The sequence below is a fragment of the Bicyclus anynana genome, chromosome 7, assembly GCF_947172395.1.
Source record: "Bicyclus anynana chromosome 7, ilBicAnyn1.1, whole genome shotgun sequence".
NCBI classification, from domain to species: Eukaryota; Metazoa; Arthropoda; class Insecta; order Lepidoptera; family Nymphalidae; genus Bicyclus; species Bicyclus anynana.
This window is the reverse complement of record NC_069089.1, coordinates 13,211,771-13,222,967: the sequence shown is the minus strand read 5'-3', so window position 1 is coordinate 13,222,967 and position 11,197 is coordinate 13,211,771. Positions and strand designations below refer to the sequence as shown.

The window sequence follows — 11,197 nt, the reverse complement described above, 5'->3', positions numbered from 1 at the left end:
CGTAATCCTAGAATTCTTAGGCGAGATGGCTTATAGAACTCTTACCTTGTACCTTCCACTGACAAGTATAGGCCATCCTAGAATTCCTAGTTGAGATGGCTTAAAGAACTCTTACTTCGTACCTTTCGCTGACATGTATAAGCCATCCTAGAATACTTTTATGAGATGGCTTAAAGAACTCTTACCTTGTACCTTTCACTGACAAGTATAGGCCATCCCAGAATTCCTAGATGAGGTGGCTTCAAGAACCTCGTACCTTTCACTGACAAGTGTAGGCCATCCTAGAATTCCTAGATGAGATGGCATAACTTTTACCTTGTACTTTCACTGACAAGTATAGGCCATCCTAGAGTTCTTAGATTATTAGATGGCTTAAAGAACTCTTACCTTGTACCTTTCACTGACAAGTATTGGCCATCCCAGAATTCCTAGATTAAACAGCTTAAAGAACTCTTACCTTGTACCTTTCACTGACAAGTATAGGCCATCCTAGAATTGGTAGATGAGATGGCATAAATTACTGTAACTATGTACCTACTCGATTGTAGTAGGTACATTCATACTTTCAGAATGTAAAAGTGGAAATTACACAAAACCTCACAAAATGTGAAACTTTTAAGCGCGCATTTCTAGGTTTAAACCATGCGTTCACGGCTCATCACGATTACTGTTAAAAAAAAATTCTTTTGACCGAAGGTTTTTTGTGTGATGTTTTAAGTTTGAATTTGTGCATTAATTTCTATTTTTGTTGGAAAATAATTCAAGTATGGCAGCCGACGTTTTTAAAATCCATGTAATAATTACAAAAATATATATTTAAACTGGTTTAAGTAGGCCAAGCAAAAATAAAACAAATTTTCATTTATTTTATTATTTTATTCATTCTGCTCGTTTAGGAAAGCGCTATTTCCCTAAATTCAGTAAATATAAACGATTACATTATTATTATTATTACTCAAGTAAATTATCTATGCAGTACAATAATATCAGTAAAAAGTTAATCGCCAATAACATTATTCCATAGAAACGTATAAAACTGTTGACGTAACTAGACACACTAAATCTATATTAATAACTTTGTATTAGGCGAGTTGACGTGATTATAGTTCTGGGGCCCATGAACAAAATACTTATTACCATACTCTGCAAAAATCAGCTCATATCACCAACCAACGATATCGGTACTGGTCCGTGGTCTAGCAGATAGCCCGCATTGAATCTCCATACTTGTAGTCTAAGATCCGACATAAGAAATATATGCCCTTATCTGTTATTTATTAGTAATGAGAAATAAATGATAGATAACATTCAGTGACACATTGTAAATAGGTTGCCTAGTTAAATTGCGGCCAGACACATTTTTCATATAAAATGAACTAGATCTAATACTTACTTAATACAGTTAAATTAAGCATAAAATGAACTTTCGTTTGACACGAATGATGACTTAATAACTAATGAGGGTATTTAAATAATATTACTCAATCGTTCATATCTGGCAACCTACAGTTACAATGTGAAACCTTTACGTTTTAAATTCTGGTGGGTACATTCTATTAACTAGGTTGTTTTTTTTAATTAACTAGTGAAGGAAGTAGATTAAATAAATTAAATCATTTAATACTACCCTGGCGCAATTTCACAAGGCAACCTATTTGTCAATGTGTCAATGTAAATATTCTCTAATTCTCATCCCAAATAAATAACAGATCAGGGTATATATCTCTTAAGCCGGATCTCGTACTATTGTGTCAAACCAACGTTCAAACCAACGCCGTTGTAATTTTTTTTAAAGTTGTAATAATTTACAAACTCAGCCGATTTTTGCAGAGTATATAAAGAAAAGTACTTCAAAATCTAGTAGTAACCTTGTCGGACAATTTTCAGGGAGTATATTTATTATCATGTGAGCCTGGTAGATAGCTTAGAAGGATAACGGCCCACCGAATACGTACACCAACCACATAGTTCGCTACGTTCATAACTTTGCCTGACTCGCTATAAGTACACGTTTGAGCAGTATGGTCATGAATAAATGTTTTGTTTATGGGCCCAAGGACACTTAACACACGAGTCCAAAATCAAATGTTTGGCCTCTGGTCGAAACAAATCTATTAAACAAAACATAATATTTTATCGTCTCTATAACAAATAATAAGAAAATATCTAACATAACTAAAAATAATTTGTTACAATTTTCAAAATGTTTTTATAAGTTGGCGTTAAACTGTAAAACGTAGATGATTGATCTTAAATAACCACCACATTTCATTTGGGAATGTAAATCTTATTCAGTGATAAAAATGGAAAGTGTTTAAACGTATCACTGGAAGTTTAACGCCTAAGTGTGAACTGGGGTGATGACAATTCATGGAGAATGTGATGACGGATCATGGAGGATATGATGACGGATAATAGAGAATGTGATGACGGATGATGGAGAATGTTATGACAGATGATAGAGAATGTGATGACGGATGATGGAGAATGTTGACTGACGATAGAGAATGTGATGACGGATGATGGAGATTTTTATGACAGACGATAGAGAATGTGATGATGGATGATAGGGAATGTTATGACAGATGATAGAGAATGTGATGACGGATGATGGAGAATGTGATGATGAATAATGAAGAATGTGATGACAATTGATGATGATTTATAAGGGTAAGTATTTTTGTGTGATTGGTTAATTTTTGGCGTTTCATATAAGTTGATTTAATAATGATTTAAAGAAAATGTTTTACATTAGTTTGGCTATACATAAATTGTAATGTCAATACAGTTCTTGGTTCAGTTTTGCCCAAATGCAATATATTTCAACTGTTTTTCATCCTTCACTGTTTACCTGACTGTATCAAGACATGATGGGGTAATGATTTTATGTTTTGTATAATAATATGACTAGACACGGATTTGACGATTATGAATTATGAAAAAAAAACTATCGAAATGATTAACCGGTAATCAATTTTTATAATCTTGATTATTTAAAAAAAAAACACAATAAATACGCTTCGCAAAAGGCAGTAAAGAGGTAATCAATCCAACTAAAGTAACATACAAATACCTTATACCCAACTGGTAAAGTATCACAGAAATTAAACATCCCTAGCTAAACTATCATGGCGTATAATAATTTCCAATACAAGCTCACGCGTATAGACACTTCACCGCAACGTACTGTATACGTACATATTCTAACCAACAGTGGCGTAGCTAGGCGTGGGCGCAGTGGTCACTCGCCCACGGTCTCGCATTAAAAGGGACCTTGTCAACGGCGTAGTCAAGATTCTATAAAGTGCAGATATCTCAAATTGAGTAATTATCACATTAGTTGTGGAGATAAAGTCATGAGTTACTGTTTACCAGTGATCGACCGCTTTTCTAGGGAGGCAAACTCTAACCCATGATCCTTGCGAGGCGGATTTGATTTTTTAACCTACTTTTAAGGACCGCTACTATGAGATAATTACGCAAAAATTGCGCAAACTGTCACTAACTTCAAATAAAATTGAATTTTTTTTTTAATTTTTCGTTATTTCAAAAACAGGATCTAACATTTTCGGGAATTAAATTTTAGATCATGCCAAAAATATATTAGAAAAACCTGGGTAAATATTTGGGAACAAATACTACAAAAAGTGCCTTTGCTGATACGACTGCTCCCACGTCTAGATTAATGAATACACACTACGCCACTGTTAAATAGTTACTATTATAACCATAATAATATGTATTATTATAATTAATTTAATATATTACATGTACGTTATCAAGAATAAGTACGACATTGACCTTGACATGACATTTGACAAGTACAGTTTACAAGTAAAATTATTTTGCATAGATTAGTACCGTTTTTATTCACATTGTTCAAACACATTTAATTAATAAACAGTGTATTTCGTTAACAGTTTTTTTAAATAAAATTCTAACCGTATAATAAAACAGAGCTAAGATATTTTAATAATCTGGTAGAAATCTCTGTTATCTTTAATTTAACAAACTTTTTTGCGTATTTTGTAATACAAAAATTAATAATTTTATACCATTACATATGTATTTATTTGTTGTGTTGGTCATGCTTAAAACACTCACGATGAAACATGGAGTGGTCGAGTAATCCATATCTAAAATTTCTGAAGCCTGTGTTAAAATCAGTGGATTGGCCCCATAATTTTGTTATTTTTTTCTTTTTAATACTCTGTTCTTCTGAACTTGACGCATGGCGTTGTCAGTCCTGCCCCGGTTGGAAGTTAATGGTGCATGCCCCGGATTCGGTTCAATTTCGAACCTACACCCTCCGGAATCGGAGGTCATATCCACTGGGCTATCACTCTAGTTACATCACTGTACTGTTTTCCGTAATATACATACTTTTGAACTGGCGTGGCGTTGCAAACCCTGACACTCTCTAGTTACGCCACTGTATTGATGTTTTATCGATACATAATAACAATACAGGTCACCAACTTTAGTGTAGAGGTGACATTGATTTATCAATTTATAGGAAGTGGTCACGAAAAACACAACTTTAATTATATTACAAAACAGTAGTTTTATCAACATTCCAGCAGTTGCGGTGTACCATATCAGCGCTCAGCTTTACACTACACAATTACAAAGGACTTGGTCAATATACACCTTACACGAGAAAATAAAACCAATCTCAATACTTAGGCAATACTTAAAGTCTACCTAAGTCGTATCTGAAATTAAGATTTTATAAATTAGGCCATAAATAATACGAATTATAATAATATTATAATGGTGCCCAATCAGATCGTCTAAGACGAGGCACAGTTACACAATTACCGATAAAAATTTTACTCTAATCAATAAATTTTAATTTAATTAAAAATCAATACAATAGTAATACAATGTAACTAATTGAACATAACCTCAGTGCCTGGAGCGGCTTCACTGTAGATTGGGTAGGTCGCCGTTAGTGGTGAAGTCCGGGAGAGAGCACTTGTATATAGTCTGCAGCGGGACGTGAAGCAACTCCACGAGATGTCGGTAATTCGGCTCTGGAAATTATCAACCAAATTAATCATCATTAACAACCCATATTCGGCTCACTGCTAAGCTCGAGTCTCCTCTCAAATGAGAGAGATTAGGCCAATAGTCCATCACACTGGCCTAATGCGGATTGGGAGACTTTAAACAGAGAATTAAGAAAATTCTCAGGTATGCAATTTTCAGGTATGTATTGATTACTTAAAATGCACATAAATGAAAAGTTGGAGGTGCATGCTCTGGACCGGATTCGAACCTACACCCTCCGGAGTCGGAGTCGGAGACAGAGGTCATACCCACGGGGTCTATCACGACAATTTTTTTTTACAAAATTGTGTATTTTAAGTGCCTACAACAGGGCCAGGCCAGTAGAGGGGATATACAGTTTGGACCCACCACGCTGCTCTAATTATACTTGTTTGATTTAGTTGACGTACTCTCCGAGGCATAGCGGCGTAACAACACCAGCTTCCCAATTTTGTACTGCTTCTATCATTTTCTTGGTAGAAAGAAAAATTCAATATGGAAGAATATCAGCGTTGATCCATTTTATTGGCACAACACATTATTTAAAAGTATAAATAATAGTTATAACTATCAAGACGTGTATTAGTTTTAAGTCTTCAATGTGTTGTGTTAACAAATACAGTGTATTCTATTTTATTCAATATTTCATATAGACCAGGCGCTGTGAGTGTTAAAAAGTCGAAGACCGCATTCTGTTTAAAGATTTGAACTCAGAAAAGCATGCAGATTACGATTCTGCATATTGCTAGGAGGTTTGTTGGTCCTTCTTTTGTTCGGCCTTCAAATTAGAAACACTCAATACCTAGGACTTCATAATCAAAAGCTAAACAGCCGTAATTTTCACTAAATTTAAGAGACCAAAGAATAAAATTTAATTAATATTGAAACCTTGTTATCAATATATGTTATATTAATTGATAGGCAATCCACCAACCAAAAACATGATTAAAAGTAAAAATAATAAGTGCATGCCAGGAGGATAAAAATAATAATAAACTAATAATGAATCATTAAAATTGATATGTACAGTTCAAACTGCAGACTTGCTGAAAATTGTATGCTGTTAGGATATAAGCCAGCATTCTGTAAATATTTTAGACGGCCTTCGTGGCGCGATGGATTTATAAGACGAAGGTCCTCGGTTCGATCCCTGAATGGTCCGATTGAGGTTTCCTAAATTGATCCAGGTCTGGCTGGTGGGAGGCTTCGGCCGTAGTTAGTTACCACTCCGCCGGCAAAGACGTACCGCCAAGCGATTTAGCGTTCCGGTATGATGTGTAGAAACCGAAAAGGGTGTGGATTTTCATTCAACTCCTAACAAGTTAGCCATCTTAGATTGCATCACCACTTACCATTAGGTGAGATTGTAGTCAAGGGCTAACAACTTGTGGAGAGTAAAAAACCTATTCAAAAAAATGTTTTTGTATAACTCGCTAGTGCGAATTTCGAATTCACCTCAATTTTCTCATTCTATATTATCATGTTAGACAGTGAGACAGCTAAGAAATTAAATATCACGTGTCTCAAACGATGAAGGAAAAACATCGTGAAGAAACCTCATACTAGAGAATTTTCTTAATTCTCTGCGTGTGTGAAGTTTGCCAATCAGCATTGGGCCAGCGTGGTGGACTATTCGCCTAACCCCTCTCATTCTGAGAGGAGACTCGAGCTCAGCAGTGAGCCGAATATGGGTTGATTATGATGAGACAGTGAGAGATGGAAGTAAATTCGAAACTCGCATTAGCGAGTTATACAGGGTGCTGGGGAGTATTTCCCATAATTTCAAGGTGTTGACGAGTCCACTTATAGTGGCTGAATTGCTTAAGTAATTTTTTCATACAAAAGTATTTCAAATAATTCCGACTATACATGTAAAACACACCTTTATCTATCATTGCATTAAGGATGCGTATAAGGAACACATTTTAAGATCTATTCACAAAAGAAATATTTTAGAACACATGTTCTTTGAACATTTTAAATTAATTTTCGGTAAAGAATAGAGCCCCAGAGTATAGACATACTCCCTAGCATCCTGTATAATAAACAAAGTTACTAAATAGTTCATTTCCAGTGAAAGACCCATTAAAATCCCATTAAAGGCCAGACAAACAGGTGAATGTAACTTACCATTCTCAGGGTTTATGTATCCTCTTCTAATGAGAAAGTCCAACAGAACCGGTGCACTCGTGGTCTTGAACTGAGGAGACTGCGCCCTCTGCACACACTCCTCGGCTGTCAACAGCTCGAAAGTCTCAACTTCCCCGTCTGCGTTCTTTGGCAAAAAATCTAATGGAAGCTCCAGGTCGTATACATATTCTGTATTTGGAAACAGGCCTCTTTCACTTTCAAAGTAGAAGCTGAAATGAAAAATGTTATCTATGCTATCGTCTGGCAAGTTTGTTGATGACACTCCGATGATAGGCGGGCGACGAGGGGAAAGACTGTACGGGTGTGAAATCGTTCGTGCGTGAGATGCATCAGTCGTCGGTTTCATTTCATTCATCGCACACGCTTATTGGGAGTGTTACGAACGAAGTTGCCAAGCTGTAATACTCGTATTGTTTAATTCAATATTCCAATCGATTGTCAAGGAATTCCTTAACCCTACATTCATTGGTCACAAGTCCTGGACTTTGGTTGGGAATGATGACAAGGTTTGAATATTTTTATGATATTCGGGTAAATAAAGTAATTTTTTTTTCTTAAAAGGATACCATACATTATTTGGGGTAGATCGTTTGTTTTCAGACATGCGAGCAGTGAAGAGACCAAAATTTTGTCCAATAGCGTCAGAGTTGTACCAGTCCCAATTGCTTTCATACCAATGCAATGAATGAGATAGCGGTATTTCCGGTTACGCCGCCATTGGTTGTATTTTGTCTGTTTCTCTTCACGAGATTGTCTTGCAGAGGGCCTAACATGCGACCAAACAACGTATCTCGTGAAGAGACATGGACAAAATGTCAACCAATAGCAGCACAACCGGAAATATCGCTATATCTATTTTGTTTCGTTGGATCGAAAGAGATTATTATTTCCGAAGAACTAAAGAGGTACAGTTGGGACTGAGACTACTTTACCGCCATTGGTTGACGTTTTGTCTATATCTCTTCGCAAAATATGTCGCAAATTAGAGTGGAGCTACAATCTATATATAAAAGAAAGTTGTGTTAATTACACTATTTATAACTCAAGAACGGCTGGACCGATTCGGCTGAAAATTGGTGAAGAGGTAGCTTAGAACCAGAAAACGAACATTACTTAGGGTAGGGTAGGGTTAGAGTTTCACGCGGACAAAGTCGCGGGCGTCCGCTAGTTGAGCATAAAAAATTATTAAAAGTGATTTTTACCTGACACAGCCAGCAGGTACAAGTTTCTTAACCAACTCCCCCACCACAGAAGCTTCCTCGGCTACCTCCTTTATAGTTGTCTCGAGTATTCCATACCCGACGGCCAGACCTCCGCTAACAAAGCAATCCCATTTACCTACAAAAAAAATATATACTTTAAAATAAAACACAAGTTAGCCCTTGACTGAAATCTAAACGGATAGCCCAGGATCTATGGAACATTATTACTTTTTTTTTTTAATTCAAAAAGAATATTTTTTATAATATGACCAATATTCCCATTACCCTCCAACCAGTTGGGAAAGACTGCTAGGAGTGGGACAATAGACCAACGGGGCAGGAATCAAACCACAACCTCTCGGTGATGAGTCCAGCCGTTCTTACCATTGAGCTATAGAGGCTTAAATTGATTACTAATTTTTAATAACCTCATTATTGATACAAGTTGGTAGGAGGGGAGTTTCCCAAAAGTTGTTTATTATAATGCTACTATGTTACAAATTGTTATGATTATTAATTATTTTGTAATTTTATGTTGAACCACATATGACATTCAATGTTTAAACTGGAAATAGGTAAAAGACAACTTACTTTCGAATTTATAATATTAGTGCATAGTAGTAGTGAAGGTGAGTATGGTTCAGTTGAAATATATATTGATAATTTTATTGATAAAAAAGTGGGAACCATATCTAACCAATGATGTGTTGTAAGCGTGGGTGGTGTGACCTACTTACAGCATAAAGGTTACACACTATCAACTCTGATAGAAATCATTACTTTATTAAATCAAGCCATTCAGTATTCTTCGTATGAAACTTCTTACTGCACACTGATTGGCATATGTAATGTAATGCTTTGCCTCAGGAATGAGTAGTCCAGTTCAGTTGAGTTAAGAGTCGATGGCAAGGCAAAATATTTCCTTTCAGAGTAGATTGTGCTATGACTCTAGCTCTGGTACTTAACAGAGACCCAAACATGGTTTTTAATCCATATGCATCAATATGTGTGGGCATGTAAAATTAAAAGAACAGAAGGCATGGAACGAGTAACAGTATAAGAGAAAGGAGAAAAAAAAAAAAAGAAGGCATAGAAGAAGAAGAAATATTCCTTTAAGTATTTCTATGTAGATGAGTATTAATAACTTACCAGGCCACGTCTGTTTAGTAAAGCTCCTCTGTTGTAGCCAGATACAGAGGCCTTTTGATGGATGGAACAGGTAGCCGTTTACGCTAATTCCATAATTTCTTATTCCAAAAAGACATACAGCACTCCTATCCATCTCTAACAGACTCTCATGATGGAATGGGGTACTGACTTCGAAGCACTAAAAAAATATTTAAAAGAATAACAGTAACAAGATTCACTTTTTGAGACAAAACTAGAGTATATGTCAAAAAATTATGTTTCACATACACTGATTAAATAATAATAGGCAGATATCAAGGAGATATCAAGGAGATGTTAGTTTTTTATGGGTTTGACCGGCTTCACCATGCTGCTTGTAAAGACTCATTCTAGATCATTCTTTAATCTGTGTGCACTTAAAGGCAAATATCTTGCTCAGATAAATAATCTCTTATGTGTAACTGCATGAATGTGTTGAATTAGTTTAGAGGTAATGTGGATACATACAAAGATAGGTAAAAATGGTTTTTTTGTCAGATTGCCCTTATTAAATTTTTTGTAAATTGTGCTTATGTTTTATTCTATCTCTTGTTATAAGTTTACATTTAATAAAAAGAAATCAAAAATATAATTATAGAACATACCTCATCACGCCAACCCTTAAGGGCACAAATTTCATTTTCCTTTCTTAAGCTTCCTAATACTTCAGCTACTTTTGATGTTCTTTCCTGATAATCTCTAAATGCAGGGTTAAGTTCTACATATTTTCCTGTAATCCTGAACACCTATAAACAAAAACACCATTACTACCACAACTAATACATAATATTATATTTTTTTCTCTTTTAAATTCAAGAGACTATACATGGTGAATTGTGGTAACAAATTAGCACCAAAATTCGTAATGTACGAAATTGAACACAATATTTTTATCTAGGATAGAAAACTTTATGAAGTTATAAAGATAAAGGTAACTATGTATTAGAAATCACATTCATTGGAAGTGACACTAAATCATGTTAGTACTGTAATAAATAACAAGTATGTACCTCCGGGAATCTATGCAAATACTTGAGAACATCCGGGCGTATAAGTCCCACCTGGTGTCCAGCAACCATAAACGGCTTACATATTCCTTGATGCAAACCTTTGGCGAAAAAAAAACATTAGCGAATAAACCGATAAAACGGACAATTCTTTAAATCATGATTTGCCAAAATAAAAGTTTTACGTTTATGCCACACACCTGATAAATAAAAGCAATTGAATTTTCTGGCTAAGTTTATTAATTCCGAAATATTATTCTTTGTGGAATTCATGTCTTTCATATTTATTTTACACAATTGTGTAAAAAAAAACAGAATTTAAATACAGATTAAAAATCACAGATCACTATAGAAAAAATTAAAGAACTCCCAGACCAACCACAGACTAATAAGCCTAATTGACAAATATTTTCGAACATGGTAGCACTGCTTTACAGGGGTGGACTTAAGCAAACAATAATAATTTAATTCTTTTTATTCTTTTGATTGTATTCGAATGCATTTAAAACCTCAAAAGAAACCACTTAAATGTGAAAATTATTAAAAATACATTTGAAAGATTTCTTCTTTTCATGAATAACATTCTTGTACTACATAGATATCGCTATAGATACTTTT

General features: G+C 34.9%; 1 protein-coding gene across 1 annotated transcript; it reads right to left on the bottom strand.

Moving 5' to 3' along the window:
• Positions 1-855: 855 nt before the first annotated feature.
• LOC112055136 (uncharacterized) lies at positions 856-10,916 on the bottom strand. Its single transcript, XM_052882717.1, has 7 exons — positions 10,780-10,916; positions 10,583-10,680; positions 10,178-10,318; positions 9,555-9,732; positions 8,406-8,541; positions 7,183-7,412; positions 856-5,036 (listed from the first exon to the last, which is right to left on the bottom strand). The coding sequence occupies exons 1-7, from the start codon at positions 10,859-10,861 to the stop codon at positions 4,927-4,929; spliced, it is 975 nt and encodes a 324-aa protein (XP_052738677.1). The 5' UTR covers positions 10,862-10,916; the 3' UTR covers positions 856-4,926.
• Between the last annotated feature and the right edge of the window lie 281 nt (positions 10,917-11,197).

Bases quoted from the DNA above. Each gene is read 5' to 3' on its own strand.
- LOC112055136 (XM_052882717.1), bottom strand. From the start codon at position 10,861: ATGAAAGACATGAATTCCACAAAGAATAATATTTCGGAATTAATAAAC. The intron at 9,733-10,177 runs GTATGTTCTATA...ATATTTTTTTAG, and splicing joins TTAAGGGTTGGCGTGATGAG to TGCTTCGAAGTCAGTACCCC. The intron at 8,542-9,554 runs GTAAGTTATTAA...TTTTTTTTGTAG, and splicing joins TACTAAACAGACGTGGCCTG to GTAAATGGGATTGCTTTGTT.